Consider the following 17,893-nt stretch of genomic DNA (forward strand, 5'->3'; position numbering starts at 1 on the left):
GGCAATAGCATAGCTGTCTCTCATTTCTTCCTTTGTCCTTCTCCTACCCCCTAGACTTTATTACACAAATTCAGAGCAGTCAGTGGAAAGGGGGGGAACAAAAGAAAATAAAAGATAAAAGATTTTTAGAAGAAAAGAGTGAAGTTTATTTATGAAATCAGGAAAAAATGAGACATGGAAGGAGGAGGGAAAATCAAGAGCTTATGCAAAAAGAGTCCAGGGGAACTTTTGTGGGGAAAAGAATGGAATATTAGAAAGAGGTTGAGGTTGAAGGGTAGCCCATGCACCCTCATATGAGATGGTAGAAGAATAAAAGAAATGAGTTGGAGCTTTTGAGAACTGTTAGTCTGGATAATGAATTGGACGCTCCTTAGTACTTTTCCAGAGATAAAATTAATTATTCATGTTCCTGGGTTTAGCTGTGTTGGCTGGAAATACTGAACCATGTAGACTCACTAAATTTAGATGGGTTACACTTTGGGAGTGAATCTCCAAGTCTTTGGATTTGTGATTTGACATCCAACTGTGCTTTGAATTAAATTATCACCTGAGTCAACAGTGCATTTTGGTATGAAGGCCAGACTCTTGGAACAATGAAATAAAGTGGGAACTGAGGAGTGGGTTCTTGAAATAATTCTAGAAAGCCAGAGCAATGTGGTTGAGGCTGTGCTGAAATGGAAACTGTAATTGGGAGAGGAAGAAGGAAAAGTACTTCCAATTTGGAAATCAGATTTATGAAGCAAATATAATGAATGAAATTGAGATTGTCTTTAAAAGGAAAACTTCTCTTGTGAAACTGCAAACTGGACATTTGTTTTAAGACAGCTTCAATGGCCGCTTAACTTCTTAAGGAATTGTATTCCCTTCTCAACAGAGAAAGAAGGCCTATGTCAATCCTGTTTGGAACACACAAAATATGCTGCCTTGCTCCACTGGTGGTGAACATATTTATTCCAGGGGGATCTGGCTGCTGTCATGGAAGTCGACTTCAAGCAGACTTTGGAACCACCAAAACAAAATAATAGCTCCCAGAAACTTGAGAAATCTGTGGGAAATACCATGTCAAGGAAGGGCCAAATAAAAAAACGAGTTGTGATTTGACCATTCCACCAAAATGATACAAAGACGCACAGACACAGAAATAACGAGATGCTAGCATCTAACATCCTCCACCAGGGGTGACTTATGAAGTCAAAGCTAGAAAAGCTGCCATTAATGTTATGGATGGCTTTGAGAGGACGTGCCCATGAGAAGTAAGTGGCGGAAAGAATTCCCAAGGTGGACCATCTGCCAGGGGTGATGGAATGAGGCTTGGCAAACCTACTTGTTGGTGCAATTAGGTGAGGGAGACACGATTTGCTGGATGTTAATCCTGAAGCAAGAGCCTCATGAATTCTCACTACTGGTGAAGTAGACCTAGGCTGAGGAGGATAAAGAATGGATATTAATGGCCTTCAAGATCATCACCTAATGGGGTTCATGTCAGAGGCCTTGAGCACATCTAGGGAACTGGAAATTACAGCAGGGATATTCCCTCTTATTGAAGTCTTCTCAGGGGGTCATTAATAGGACCCAAATCCCAATCAGGGACCCCAAAAGACAGCTCTTCTTGCAGGTTGGGCACTAATTTGCTTCCAGTGCAGGTAGTTTTCCTATGATGAGTGCAGATTTGAAAAAAACCTGCAGGGGTGAGTCCATGCAGGGCTCACCCTCGGCCTGTGTGGTTGGACCTAGAAGGCTGGGCGTGGCCACTGTCCCCGTCTGCCTTGGAGAAGAGGGGAGTCTAGTGGTGGCCTCCACCTCGAGGGGCCTTTTCAGATGAATCATCTTTCCTTATTTGAGGAACAGGGACTGGAGCAGAGGGCTTGAGATTCTCTGGGGAGCCAGGGGTATTATTTACTAAATCTGATATATTTCTAGAAACTCCATTAGTGCATTTTCCCATTCTCTGCTTCCAAAGTTTCTGGAAAGGACAATAGTGAATTTTGGCAGAAGCTGCTGAGCCTGATAGTTTCTCCTGACAGAGACCCCTGACAGGGATTTCGATCTGCCTGGAATAAACTAGAGAATTTGGGGGGTAGCAGATGGAAAGTGTAATAGGCTCAGTTACTTTTGACATATGGGCATTCATGGCCTCTCCCCCATCTCCCCTCCCAATCAAAGAGAATTCTGGCAATGTCATTTTTGTATTTACTACTTTCCTGGAGCTCTGTGGCTTAATTGTACAGTGAAAGAAACTTAGGAGGTGAGATAGGGTATCTATATCAGAAAGGATCTGTGGAGAAAGGGTCTGTCTCCAGAAAGGGTAAAAATGGAGAGGTAGTAGGTGAGAGGAAAATGGAGGTGGAGAGAGACCGGTGAATGTTCACACTGGGGACACCAGAGAGAATTTTTCAGGAATAGATTACAGAATAAAAGGAGTGAATAGTGCTGGCTCGGGGAAGGGGGTTGATCGCTTTGGGGACTAAAGGAGGCAGAAAAGGAAAGGAATATAAGAAAATCAATATTTACTTTTGATTGCTAGATTATGGTCCTTTGAATTCAATAATCCACAAAGACAGGGCTATGTTAGTCCCAGGATTTATTTAAACCATGAAATCCTACCTCATAGCAAAGTGAAAAATGTAAGAGAATCCACCACCCAACTTAAGAACCCAGTTATTACCAACTTCTTCCTCCCAGCATCTGCATTTACTTCCAGGATCACCTCATCCTGCTTTCAGGAACTGGATAGACCAAGGTTGTGCCTACTTCTGGTTCATCCTCATCCCTAGCATGAGCCCTTTCAGAGATCTAATCCAAACCAGGGGGTTTCACAGGCCATCCCATCCTTAGCCAATCCTTGTCTCCTCAATGAGACAAAGTTCTCAAAAACATCACTCAGCCTTTCACTACACTCACCACCTCCACTTCTAGAAATAGCAAGTGCCCTCAGTAGAAAAGCTGACCCTAACACCAGGATCACATTCCTGACCTTTCCATCTTCCCTGACTTGGTAATCCTTCATTATCTTATAAACTCTGATGCCCTTAAGCAAGATGTGTGTGTGTATGTAAAATTTGTAATATATTACCATTTTAACATTTATATACATAAATATCAATATATATAAATATATATACATGTATATATAAAAAGCAGCTTTTGTAGTTGTCCTCGTTAGGAGGGTTGGTTAGAATTGTCTAGAATGTCATTAATGGATGTGGAAGTCCCTTACTATGCCCACTGGAAAGATGAGGCACAGAGAAGTTAGATAACTTGCTCAAGTTCACACCACTGGCAAATGGTTCACCCCCAGGAAGACTTGCTCCAGTATCTGTTTTCTCAAGCATCTGCTCCCTGTGAGGGTGAAATACATTGCTTTTTGGTGACATAAGAACAAATCTTGGAAAATCCTTAGGAATATATTTCTAACATTCATTCCAATATTTCTACCACAGATTATTAGTAAAGTAGTTCAGGAATGTGTCATACTCAGAAGATAACATGGACCAGCCAAGAGCTAGAAATACTCTGCATGTCTATTAACAGAAAAATAAACAATGTGTTGTATATTCATACAATGAAGTCTACACACCAATAAAAAGGATTGAACTGCTGATACATGCAGCATGGATGAATCTAAAACATTATTCTAAGGGGAAAAAAATGCCCTCCTTTTGTGTTTTATATTCCTTCTATCTTTTTAATAGTTTTTAAAAGTTTGAAGTTTTTATCTGATATTATTATCTCAAGGATTAGGGCAAATCGAATTCTGCTGTCTGATGAATAGTTTTCTTGTGTATTTTGTAATTTTGAATTGTGAGTTCATCTTAAGTGGGCTTTATCTATGGGAATATTTATGCCAGGTTGATGGTGTTTTCAATAGTACTTAGTTTTGTGCTCACTTTTGCTAGTATACCCTCCTGACCCACTTTTTATGAGAATTTCTTGATTTGGGGCCTTTTGAGACTATGAAGCTTGTGTAAATTCAAACTTCAGTTTGTAAAGGTCAGGCCTGTGGTTATGATTTCCCAGGGAAGACTACTGTTTTCAACACACAGACCAGGCCAAGACAGATAAGCTTTCCCCACGTGCTAGTGAACAGATTTTTCATTTCACTGAGGATGTGGCTGGGAATTTTATGCAGTTTTGATTCCAACTTTCCACCTTGCTATAGTCAAGACGTTGTACCCTGTAACTATGTGGTCAAAAAAACACACACCCTCTGGTTACCTAGGACAGTAGCTTCCACCACCACCATCACCCCCACCACCATCACTCCCACTGGGGCAGTCCCAGTACCAGGTCATGTTTATTTACTTCATGATTTTTGGCCCCTGTGAATTTTTCTTTCTTTTGTAGTTAGCTTTGCCTTTAAAAGATGTCAGTTGTATTTTAGCCAACATTTCTAGTTTCTGTGGTGGGAGAGTTTTCAAATTTTCTGTTCCCTCAATATCAGTTGTCAAATAAGTTTCAGAAATGCTAAACTCAACTCTTCCTTGGAGAGTCACATCATTAGCCTGCTAAAGGACAACAATTTAAATTTAACCCTTTTAGGAACAATGTACACTAAAATCTCTCTTAACTTGGGCTTGCCCCTAAATCACTATTTTGTTTGCATATTTTGAATGAGGCAGTTTCCCTCATGGGAGAACTCAGGAATAATCATGGGCTTGACTGTTTCTTGAGGCCACTACTTTAACCTGTCACTAGGATTGTTGTACTCACAGGATGGAGGGGGTGAGGGGGTTGTCTTTCTGCTATAGCACGAGAGCAGGCATGCACTTTTAAAACAAATGCCAATACTATTTACATGTGTTTAAAGGCATAGAAGAAAAAAATCGCCCTATTTTATGCCAATTAATAGGGCAGTTTGCTCTGTTAGGAGGTAACACTTTTCCAGAGTCAGTAGAATAAAGGCTCTGAAGGAGGGTCAAAGGACTTGATGCCACAGTATAACTATATGGCTTTGCCCACAGCTGGCTCTCATCTATGGAGGAGTCAAGGGTATGAAAAGTCTTAGAATACTCTGTACAATATTGTTATTAGTTGGAATAGTTAAAAGTCAATGGTTAACCCATAACAAGCTGGTTTCTAATGCTATTTATTAGATCGAGACTCATGCTCAGAATTTATTGCACAGAGAACTAACGATTGAGGGACAATCCTATAGAGTGACAGCTCTGTAATTTTGTAAACCTGGCAGGTTGTCCCTTTGAGTCTGGGTCTATCCTATGGACTCTACAGAGTAACTAATTACAATTTTAGGAATTATATGCCCCACCAGGGACAACAGAACACAAAGAATTCTGATGGTATAAACCTTTCCAAAGTATAATTTTTAAGGTTAACATGATTAGTCAGATGTCTATTAACTAGAAACCATTTAGGGAGATTTATGGAGTTTATAAATTACTGATTAGATATCAAAGACATTGAAATGGTAGAAAAAGCTCAAAGATTAATAACTGTTCCTCTCTCATTCCCTAAAACAAAAGGAAAATGAGGTCTAGAACCCACTCTGAATGCTCAGCAAAGAACCTCCCACTGAAATAAATATTAGTCCTATTTTTCCGTATGTGCATCTTAAAGGTTGCTTGCGTGCATCAGAGGGGTTCCAAATCCATCTCTGCCTCAGAAACCCCTAATCCTGCCCTCCTGGTCACATGTACCATCCAAACCCTCAGCCTAGATCAGCTTCCTCTCTTATAACCTCACATAGCAGCTCTTAACTCTTCTATTTGTCTTTTTTTTTTTTTTTTAAGATTACTCTTTCCTTTTTTAAAATTTTTATTGGAGTATAGTTGCTTTACAACGTTATTTTCAACTGTACAGCAAAGTGAATCAGCTATATGTATACGTATATCCCCCGTCATTCTTATTGCACTTATTAATGTCCATCTTTCCACACAAAACACGAACTCCTTGAGAACACACGACTCACAGTTTGAAAACTCTGGTATCTTGAAGACCAATCATAGGAAAGTGCGGAAGGAAGACAACCAGCACTGGGCCCGTATGTATTCTTCCCTCTCCTGCGACATGTGCATTCATACGACTAATCTTCGTGAGGCACTCAGGTTACAAAGGCAGGTAAGATAAAGTCACTGTGGCAGAGATGCTAGCTCTCAATCCCCCTTTTTCTTAAGGACACGGCAAGATTACACAGCCCAGTCCCCCTTTAGGTTAGAAGTGACCTCTCTCCCAGTGAACGTTAAGTGACGCGGCCCAGCTATAACAGCTCCCAGGAACACTCCTCGTGCTCTCTCCACTTCCCAGTGACCGGGGTGAAATGAACACAGTCACCTCAGAAGCCACAAGTTAGACAGCAGAGCCTCTTTTGACCTGGGTCCCAGAAAAACTTGCATGAAGCAGGGCCTCTGTTCTCTGGGATGCCTGAACTCAGTGAAACAATAATAAATTTCTCGTTCTCAAAGTCCCTGAGATTTGGGAGTCTGTTAACACCGCCTAGACTAGCCTAATCCAGTTCTCAGTCTCAAGAGGATCACATGTCCTAAGAAAGACGTGTCCTATTATTGTGGAACAGGTTCCAAAGAGCCTCCGAGATTGAAGCAAAGCAGGGATTGCATTTTGCACCTCAGTGTTGTTGGCTTCAAAAGATGCAGGCTTTGCTCCCAAGATGTATGACCAAGTTCAAGTAGGCTGAGATACCACATAATGGATATTTTTCAATTAGCCTTCTGAGCCAGTTTCTCAGAGGGGAAGGATTTGGTGGTATGGAAGTTAACCATTTTTTTCTTACCACACCCCCCACCATCTTTCAAAAGTGAAAAATCCAATATCCATTATTTCAGTCCCTGAGGGTGTTTAATAAAAGAATCGCCTCATGTCCTTTGTGCTTTTCCACTGCTATACTGATAGGAAGGGTCAGGTGTAGGTCAGAGTCTTCTGAACGCCCTAGGAGACCAGGTCGACTCACAGTGTCTTGAAGGGTTAGCAACATCCCTTGCCATCCACTCCAGCCCTGGTCACCTCCAGACCTCAGGACAGAGGAGACCTGAGGGCAGTGAGCTTCTATAGGCAACACAACGACTGTGACAAGGAGGAAGCCTGGTTTCTCTGCACTCATTCTTGGTTTTGTGAACCTTCCAGAGCAGCTAAAGGCAAGGGTTCAGGTTTCATGAAGTCAAGGAAAAGAGGGAGAAAGAAAGAGGGAAAATGCACAGACAGGATGGAGGATGGACACACGAAAATTATTTTTTAAGGAAGTAATATTTTTCACTGCCTAGGCAAATGACTTTTGTGAAATTCTTATATGAAAAGCAATACACTGTTTTGTTTTTACTTAGTTATCACTATCATTAGGTTTCGATGCAAGTGGAAATTTACAATAAAATGAAAACAAATAGCATCAAGGATGATATACAATTCTGTGATAAGGTGATTTGTAATTCAGGCAATGCCCTGCTTGAGACTCATATCCTGATTTCCCACTCCAGTTGCTGCAGAAGCAAAAAATACAGAGATGAAGAAAAAAATAATGAAGTATCACTAGGCTAAAAGATTAAGACCATTACAAGAATATAAATAACGAATTTATAATGTATTACAATACAAATAAACAGTATTTTTAGTATAAAAGCTGCATTTGCATGAAGAAGCTATTTAGTAACAAATATGATTAAAATACATCAGAAACATGTTAAAGTTGTATGAGTCACATATGTCACAGTTCACACGAAACTTCACTGAAAATAAGCCATCTGAAGGCCACAAGTCCTGGTCTGAAACTATCAAAGGCCTTTCAACCAAACCTCCTGGTTCAGGAAACATGCTCAAAAAACTGCCCCATCTGGGTTCATCAGATTTGATGACTCCATGTTTGGTTTTCAAAACAAGCTATGAGGGATCAGAACGTAGGACTGAGGTAAACAGATACTAAACAAGAAGGAACTTTTCCATTAGTGCAAAAGATTTACATGAATACTTCCCAAAATATTATATTGAAAGAATGGGTCAACCACACATTTAGAATACTGGCAGAAATAACACTTTAACACTGAGATGAAGGACATATCGAAACTACTGAGACATTAGCAAAAGCACCAATCTTCCCCTTCTTTCTCTCACTTCATGCCAATTTAAGGTTTTATGCTAAAAGCTCAGGTACATTCTATCATTTCTACCCTTTTTTGGACTCTTTAATGTTTCCCATTCTGTAAAACAGGCTCCACTCTTAAAGGACTTGGTAATAAAAAGTCACATGCCAAGTACTTGCCTTACAAGACACTTTTATCATCAACTCAAATTACACATAACCAAATCCTGGAGAACACCATAGCTATCAACAAGGATTTGGGCCATAAGAGAGTCAAAATTTGGCTTTCTCCACCATCAATATCAACCTGACCAAAGCTTGTCTGCTTTTTGTCACATTAGTAATTTTGGATTTCTTTTTGTAGTCAGAGAGGCCCGTGGCTAACAGGGATTGTGCTCCCGAGATCAGGCTGGGGGTGCGTGCCCATGTGGTGCCAGGCCCTGTGAGCTGAATGAGCAGGGTCTTGCCCCATTCATGCTTACATTTCAAAGGGAAAGGAAGTGGGATTGCCTATATGTTGCTTCAGCATGAGATCTCTAAGCAAGTTGGGGTGGTTTGGCAAGAGATGAATAATAAAAGAAAGAAACTAAGGAAAATGTAGCTAGAAGTTTCAGATTTTCCCTCTAATCAGTGAACAGGCACCCCATTCCCACTACTCATACATAAAGCACTGCACCCCCATTCCCAAATGAACAGTTTTATTTAATTTACCTAATTTTGATATATATAAAATACTATTCGGTAACTAAATGATACTGTAATATAGGGAGGCATGATTATTTTTTATTTTTTCAATCAAAATCATGTTTCCATGCACTTGACTTCTGGATTAAATATATTATCTACAGGAAAAAATCTATCAATCCTATTGAAATGTTAATCTAATTTTAAATTATTTTGGGTTGACTTTTTTCCTTTAATTTTATATTCAGTAAGTATTGAAAATGAACCTAAAGGCTAGAAGTGGAAAGAAATTAAATTAGATATATACATCTTTCATCAGAATATTAAAAAAAAACAAAAACAAAACAGGAAAAACAGTCCCCGTAGCCAGATACTTCAACTTTTAATGGATCCGGTTCTCCAAACTGTTTTATTCCTCTTCCTCCAATTTTTTTTTTTAAGTATTGCTGAGAAAGAAAATACATTTGTCTCATTACATTATATAATCAGATACTATTTGGAGTCCAACTGGGAATTGGCCTTACATTTATAAAAAGCCAAAGTAGACTTTACTTCTTCATTCCTTCCCCTTTAGTGAAATACTTCACTTAAAAAAAAAAAAAAAAAATTATTTCAATATTGCGGGGGAGGAGGTATTGTACAGAAAAGCCAAACTATGAAACCCTTCTTTTTCCATACCCTTGAACTTGAACTCAATGATCTTTGAAAACTTTGTTTCAGCTGATTAGAAAAGAAAGAAAATCCAGTGACAGGAGGGCAGATCCAGCTCAGCTCTGATCCAGAAAGGCATGGAGCTGACTCCCTCAGTACCATCGTGCTTTGTGTGAGGAGGTATCAGAGCCCCAGATGGTGGGAGGGGCAAGAAATGAGCACAAGTCAAGGTTTTCCCAGTCTGTCAGTTCTGTGATAGCCTCAAACTTGAGGTCGTGCTGCTGTCTGAAGAAAAAAATTATTGGCAACTCCTAATGAATGTCACTGCACTGGGGGATGAGACTGTCAGGTCACTGAGTTGGGAAGATGAAAAACAACCAACTCTGAAAACTGGATTCCATCAGAATAAAAACTCCCTTTGTATGAGGCTTGCAACAGATTCCTTCAGCCACACCAGGGTAGAGTTTCAGAACCTCCCCCTCCTCCAGTGAGCCCGAGTTCAAAGTCAGTACAACATAAGGGTTATTGAAACAGCCAGATAGGCATATACTGCGTTTTTCTTTTTAAAGATGACAGAAGCTTTTTGAATTTCATAAACCTGCACTACTTATTATTCTGTCTGGACCCAAAGGGGTGTAGGATCAACTTTAGACATCTTTCCTAAGCTTGGAATCTAATATTATGAATTTATTCTAAGACGCAAATCAGGTAGATGGATGGATTTTTAAAAAGACATTGGGCCCCCTGGGTACTTTTAGCAGGTTGAGTATTGAGAGATTTACAGGGATAAAATTCTTTACAAGATTAAGGAAGAAGGAAACGAAACCAAATCTTTCATTTCCAGATATACACTTTCATTAATTCTTTCACCAAAAGCACATCACTGAAGGAGAACCAGAAATGGTTTTTCAGTTATTATTAAAGTGGTTCAAGAGCCAGGGAACCCCTTGAGATGGAAACAAAACAACACAGTATTCAAGTTTTCTTCATAAGACTACCTTGTACTGGCAAGACTTAGGAGACTTCTGGCTTCAAAAAGAATATTGCTAAAGGAACTTCTTGGGAAAAAAAAAATGACTACATTTTGGCTAAAAACAACAAGAAAAATCTCTCTTGTAAAACCCCTACTTCCTTTTGAATCTCCAAAGGTTACAACATTTCATTTGAGATGCTTGGCAGTCATGGCTTCATGGGCTGTGCTTCTTGATTATCTAAACCCTTAAGGTGGAATAAACGCAGCTGATGTCAAGCAGACTGCTGTCTGAGTCCTCTCACTAAGGACGTATTGTGAAGAGTGTGAGGAGCCTGCAGGCCCATGGTGGGAAAGTTGGAAATGTTAAAGGTAAGAAATAAAACATAAGAAGGGAGATTTAGAGAGTTAGGAAGATTTCCAAGCTCTTTTCTACAATAATATCCAAGGCCCTCTCAATTTCTATCTCTAAAAAGTACCCTTGTACTATGGTACCTGATATTTCTTACAGTTTGACAATAATAAATATTCAATACAAGAAGAGGAAGCAAGATATCAGCTACACCCTGAGGACGTTCATTCGCCCTGCTTTCATGTTAGGGGCCTGCAGCCTTGTCTACTGCCCATGAACAGTGCTCATGATGGCTGAGGATTGCTTCCTCTGGTCAAAACTCTGGAGCCCCAAGGAAATGAATTTGTTCTCATCACAGGTCCCAAAGAGACCCTAACAGCATGTTTGTTTTTCTGTATCCTGACTGTCATGCCTGAAAGATTCTCCTTAACATATATGAGGCTTAATGCCATAAGACTACATGGCTAGAGATCATTTTTTAAGAGAAGCTTGCTCATCCAAGAAAAAAATAAGGATTTGGTTTAAACTGCAGACCAGAAGGAAGCTGACATATTCTTTTGGTCTGTATCCTTGGAAACACTGTCATCAGGCCGACAGTCCCTTGTCGGCATGCTGACTTCTGCGCTGTCTCACTGTGTCTTCCGCTGCCTCCGTGCCAGCTGGACCGGGCTGCTCTGGGGCATTGTCTTCAGTCCCACCAGGTCCTTCATCCTCCTGGACCTCCCTCAGGGGCCCCTGGTCCCGGGCATCACTCCTCTTCTCGTCCATGCCAGCAGCCGGGCTGTCCTCCTCGTCCTCCTCTGCTTCTTCCTCATAACCAAGGTCTTCTTTCTCTTCTTCGTCATCTACAAGGCTGTCCTTGTTTTCTTCTTCATTTGAATCATCCTTTTCTTCCTCTGCATCCTGCAACTGTTCAGTTGTATGAGCCTCCTCTGACCTAAGATTCTGCTCTGTGGAGGGAAGAGAGGGGAACATCCTCTGAATAAACAATGGGCATTCACAAATACTGTATGTTTTCACTAGTATGTGAAATCTAAAAAAATAAAACAAATGAATATAACAAAACAGAAACAGACTCATACAGAGAACAAACTAGTGGTTACCAACAGGGAGGGGCAAGATAGGGGAAGGGGATAAGAGGTACAAGCTACTAGGTACAAAATCAAGAAGACACAAGGATGTAATGTATAGCATAGGGATATAAGCAATATTTTATAATAACTTAAAATGGAGTATAATCTATAAAAATATCAAATCTCTCTGTTGTACACCTGAAACTAATATAACATTGCACATCAACTATACTTCAATTAAAGAAAGGTCATTCAGCAATTGAGTACAAGTAGCTGTGAAATGAAACAATGGGGCATATGACAGTCTTCTCCATCTTGGAACTATGTTATCACACAGGACAGATCTCTGGATGGCATCCTAGCCCCACCCATGGCCTCTCCACCTCTCTCCGGAGACTTCACTAACCATGTTGACTTTGGTAGAGCCCAGGGGCATGGAGGGCAAAGGTTCCTTTGTGCTCTGTATTTTATACCTTGTAGAATGTGCAGTGACCCACTCACTGGTCATGGTGATTGGTTCAGAACTGTGACTTAAGCCAAGCCAATCAGAGTACTTTCCAGGAGTTTTTGGCCAGAGTCAGGAGCAAAAGCTTTCTCTCTTTCTACAGGGACTGCTAAGCTGATAAAATGTGAGTTGGGGCTGTTGAAAGCTACTGAATCAGCTTCATGGAAATAGAAACCTATCATCCCTTGGGCTGTGCATGAAGCCAGAACATCCCTGGATTTTTCAGTTTTGTGAGCTAATAAAATTTTCTTTTTTCCCCTAAGTTGTTTTAAAATGGGATTCTGTTACTTTTAAGAATTCAAAGGAACATATTTTATAATTATATATGGAAGTCTCAAAGCCTTAAAAACGTCAAGAACTAAAAAGAAATATAAGCTTGTTTAGTTGAACTCCCACATAAAATTCAACAATTATGAAATCTCGTAAGAGTCTTCATGGGGACTTCCCTGGCAGTCCAGTGGTTAAGACTCTGCGCTTCCACTCCAGGGGACACGGGTTCAGTCTCTGGTCGGGGAACTAAGAACCCACATGCCTCATCACACAGCCAGAAAAAAAAAAAAAAGAGTCTTCATGCAAACAGTAGGAATAAAAGCATGGAAATCCAGGGGTATTTGGTCCCAGAAACAGTGTGAAATAGTGAAAGGATTTGGGGAGATGGCTTTTAAAGGACTCAGGACAGTTACTGGTGGCACACAGTAGACACTCAGTAAGTGACAGTTCCCCTCCCTCCCTGCTCATTCCAGTTTCAATGAAGGAAAAGATGTCAACTGATTAATGAAGGGCAAACAATTCAAGGGAAAAAGCAACTGCCAAAATGAAATGTTCCTTAATTTAAGAGAGGAGAAAAAAAAATTTTTTGCTCAAATCTATCTAGAGAACATATTTCAAAGGAATTTGGTAATGGTGATGGTTTGGTCACCTAGCAAATCAAGGGAAAAATCCACTATCTATATGAGCATGAAAGGGCACACCACAGAATTCCAAAAATACTCTATCTCATGAATCTGTCATACTTACCAGAACCTTCAGATAAATGCCTTGGAAGTGGCAGATAGAAACATTCTGATATGACCACCAAGACCTGGAGGGAAAAAAGTGATTTCACAGTGAGTGGATAGGACATTTGTTACCAAACAACCTCAAAGTTAGGTCCTGCTTCTATAACCAGACATTCATAGACAAATATCAATACATAGCAATTGGTCAAAAGTCCTCAAAAAAAGACAAGGGTATAATTAAGAATTTTCTATTTTTCAAATGTGATATAATGTAGGAAAACACTATTAGCTTTAGAACAGGGGTCACAAAGTCAAATGTATACACACAGCCCACTAAAAATAGATGAGTCAAGCAAGTGTAAGCAAACAGACACTATCAGCCAAGTCTAAACTGATCTTTAAAGAAGAAAACATATTCTGACAAATAAAACTAGTCTGTACATGGGTTGTCCCTCACCAGTGGGTAACCCCGACTGCGTGGAAGAATACTTCAGGGTGGAGAATTCTTAAGAGTCCTATAAGAAATTACTACAGGGACAAACTGTGAGAAAACACTTCAGTGATGTGAACTAAATCCCATTTTAAACAGTGATTGACTGGCTTCACACCTCTGACCTTGAATGCAGCATTGAGTCACTTGCTACTTACTATAAACATGCTGTTTCCCTTGATAAACCACAAGCTCCTAAGAGGCAGGTTCATTCTAGTCCATGTTCCAGGCCTGGATGGTGTGGGCCGTGGTGATGAAACTGACAGGACGACGTGTGAATCGGGGCCAAGTCAGCGGAAGCCCCTCGCTCTCTACGCCCTCCCCATGTCCTCCCCTACACAGTGCACAACACAGAGAAGCCAGCACAGGAGGAAGCTGCCCACTGAGAAGGGCTCCACAGTTCCTCTTGTACCTAGCTAGCTCCTGGAGTTCACCTACACTTTGAACAACTGCCCAGTCTTTAAAATAGGAATAGTACTTCATAAATGTGTTTTTAAGGGGCTCTAAAATTTTAAAAACCCAAAGTCATCATCCTTTTGATTCAATTTTATAAACATCAAATGAGAACCTCACTTTGATTATTACCATCTGTATATTCATTTATTACTTTACTTAATATTTGGCTCATTAGGTTCAAGATACCATGTTAACGTCTGAGGGGAAGGGTTCAAAAAGAGGAAAAAAATGGCAGTTTAATTATAAAGCAATATGGAACAGCAGTCTCATAAAAAATGAAGAAAGCTCTTTGATAGATACTTAAGAGATACAGAGATTACAACCAGTTATGGGGGTGGGGAAGCCTCTAGAATGACCACTTGAAAGGTGGCATTTAGGGTCCTGGGCATGGTCAGGAGCGGATGGGCAGCAGCAGCTATCTGGCTCTTGCAAGCAACACCAAACTGGACCACAGGGGCTCTTGGATCCAGAGAAAGGCCTAAATGCCAGGCTGAGGAGACCCATGTGCTGGGTAGTGTTCCTCCCTGGGAAGGAACAAGCTCCAAGCCATCAAATTGATTTGAACAGCAAAGAGGAAAACATTTCCATCTGAAAAGACTGAGGTTGAAAACCTATTTCTAATATGACAGTCACTTGCTTATAGTAGCTATTCACTGGACATAATGTTCTTTGTGACTTTTTTTTTTTCCTTTTGGCTTTCTTAATACCAACTGGAGGGGAAATTTTTGGTCCTTACACATTGCAAGGGAAAGAAGAAACACCTGCCAGTGACAAATAATTGGCATTTACAACAAAGCCTGGGAGGGAGTAAGTCCCACCTGCGAGATACCTGGGCCATCTAGAGTGCTAGGTAAGGGGGCCTAGCAAAGACTTATGGGACACCAGCCTCAACCTTGTCAGCTGTGTGACCCTGGGCAAGTCACTTAACTGTTCTCTCACTTGCACTTTCTCTTGAAAGGACAGGCTTGGGACTAATCTATCACTAAGGGCTGTTTTATGTCTCTAAGAGTACATAATTCCATTATACTGTCTTCCTTCCCAGAAATTGGGAGGAAAACCCTCTCATTCTATCAGTTCAGGATCTATTTTCCAGTCTCAAGGACCACTCTCTTGGGATGAGTCACTTTCTGAGCCACTAAGAATGGTACTGTTTAAAAACAGGGTCTATATAGGATTGGTGTCCTCATCTTCATCTTCCCTTCCATGGTTAGATTTTCAGGTTTCAGCTTAGCAGACAGCCAGGCATCTAAAAGAGGAGAGTAGACGGGTTTGCCATCTTTCACAGGAAAGATGAAACTTTCTTCCACTAGGAACTGGTCAGCAGCATGTAGAAAAATAGTCCACCCAAGCTGCAAAATCCAGACAGTGTCTATACATACCAGCCGAAATGGAGACCAGATAATAGAGGCAGAAGATTGCTACCTGTGTTTTCCATTGCTTTTCTGCCTGTCTACAGCTTTGCTCTCTTCCATCCTTCAAAGGAGAGTTGCTGATGTCAGAAAATGATGCGGCCTGAGTGATTTGATACACAGACTATGCACTTAAGGATCTTTCCCATATTGGTTTAAAATGCAAAATATATACTTGATTTCTAAAACTGAGCCCTTTGTTTACATGAGAAAAATAACATTTAGTAAAATATTTCAATCATTACTAGGCTCAATCAAGACAGCAAACAAAAATCAAACTAGCAGCCTTGTTTTGACTTCCCATCTTTTAAAATTAAGGAAAAATAGGAAATGTAATAGTCAGGCTTATGGGAAACAATGACTTGATCAGGAAATCACTTCGCTATGGAAAACATCCTGCCCCTCCTGACCACTGCATAAGTTAAACTCCATAAAGACTCAGAGAGGGAAGGAGACCCTCCAAGGTCACCAAGACCAAGTTTCACATAACTGCACACTGGGCCTTGCTTTCAGCCCCCAGTTAATGGCAAAGGTGACACAGAGCAATGAACTGCTCACCTGGAGACCTCATTGAAGGCAAAAATTCTAGCTGTTGTGTTTCTTTTAACATGTTACAGTTGTAGAAAAGGCATTTTGAGCAGAGACATGTGTTTGCTATTTTATGGAAATGTATTAACAGAAAACGTATGAGTCTATTACTGCTTTGAAATTATTATTTCCTTAAATAACGTTCTCTTCCCAACTTCTTATGAAGGAACAGTAATCTCTGTCACTTAGTCACTTGAATAGTCTAGAATCAACTCTCTTCTTTCTTCAGGTCAAGCCTCTAATAACCTTCCTACACTGATTATTTGACTCTAAGTTTCCAAATAACTTAGGGCTTAGGCAGGCCTGACTTCTTGGACTTAAGGTCAACCTCAAAAGTAAAATTCTAAAACTCTTTATGTGAGAAGAGTTTTCAATGATCTTCCAATAGGCCCACACTCAAACTACGTTCTCCATAACTCCATCTCAGAATCGCCCAGGATCTCATACTGTTCCCCTTACAGAAGCCTCACACTCATGCAGCTCCAGAGTAGACGGTAGATGGGAGAAGCACATTTATATCCAAAGTCAAAGTTATATCCAAAGTCAAATCATTTTAGGCCAGAGCATTAGGGAAATGTTAATTAGCAGTAAGATTAATGCGGCAGAATGGAACATACCTAGGACCTAATGAATGACATATCTAAGTTCTATCCTCACCCATGAAGTTAACATCAGCAATCAAATGACAAATATAAACCATAATATGAAGTAAGCACGTTCATAGCAAAATAAAATCGAGCTTCCTTGGCTCCTTGGAATATGACTTTGTAGTACCAAGTTGTGACTTGCTATAAAATGCTAACATTGTAAGCTTATTTTTTAAAAGACCTTGCAAAAGAGCTGAAATACATTACAAAATGTAAGGATAGACTTTAAGACAATCTTACCTAAAGGGCTGTCCTTTTTATACAAATTTTTAGTGATCATCAATTATTCCTATCATACAGTGTTTAAGGGTTATGTGATTAGTATATAGTATAGTAACTTTTACGAACTTCTTAGACTTTAAAGCTCAAACTGATCAAGTGTAGGTAAAGAGAAAGATTTCAAAAATATATACAACCAAGAGTAAAACATGCCCAAACATTTATAGTTGCCTATATAGTTAAGTAAATAAATGTATTATTCCAACACTTACCTAAAACTCTAGGGAGAAAATACACACATACCTAATGGACAGTAATTTTCATATCCAAAGAAGACATAGTGATGTGGTTTGCATCTTATTTTTTCACATAATAATGACTGTGTTTTTTATCCACATTATCTTACACACTTCATCTTGGGAAAACTGCAGTGTATGTATAAGCAGCTGGTGAGTTTAGAGGTTCAATTTGAGTATACGAACAGGAAAAATCATCTTGTTCACCCAAGGAACAAATTCACAGCTTTGGCCTTATCACCACAGTGTTCTAATCAAGTAGGCAATTTGTGAATTCACAGCTGACTCAGTTGTCTTGGAAACTGACTATGAATTCAAGTAAGTCTCTATTTCTTTCTTCATCACTGCCTATATTTTGGGTAGCACATGACTTCAGAATATTTAAGGGAGAGGATTAGGCAATAATAATTTAATGAATTTTCCAGTATTTCTCAAATTTCCATTGAAAGCAGTATCAAACAAGCAAATGTTATTTAACTGCTTAGATTACACACAAAATGATGTTTGTTTATGA

General features: G+C 39.9%; 1 protein-coding gene across 1 annotated transcript in view; it reads right to left on the reverse strand.

Moving 5' to 3' along the window:
- Window positions 1–7,087: 7,087 nt before the first annotated feature.
- The window catches only part of TMX4 (thioredoxin related transmembrane protein 4), a 50,967-nt gene continuing 40,161 nt past the window's right edge, over window positions 7,088–17,893 (reverse strand). Inside the window, exons 7-8 of the mRNA XM_036824560.1 lie at window positions 13,294–13,357; window positions 7,088–11,648 (exon numbers count right to left, since the gene is read on the reverse strand). Of these exons, the coding sequence (XP_036680455.1) occupies window positions 11,284–11,648; window positions 13,294–13,357 (429 nt within the window). The 3' untranslated portion in view covers window positions 7,088–11,283. The remainder of the gene's footprint in view (window positions 11,649–13,293; window positions 13,358–17,893) is intronic.

This window comes from Balaenoptera musculus, chromosome 15 (genome assembly GCF_009873245.2).
Source record: "Balaenoptera musculus isolate JJ_BM4_2016_0621 chromosome 15, mBalMus1.pri.v3, whole genome shotgun sequence".
Taxonomy (NCBI): domain Eukaryota; kingdom Metazoa; phylum Chordata; class Mammalia; order Artiodactyla; family Balaenopteridae; genus Balaenoptera; species Balaenoptera musculus.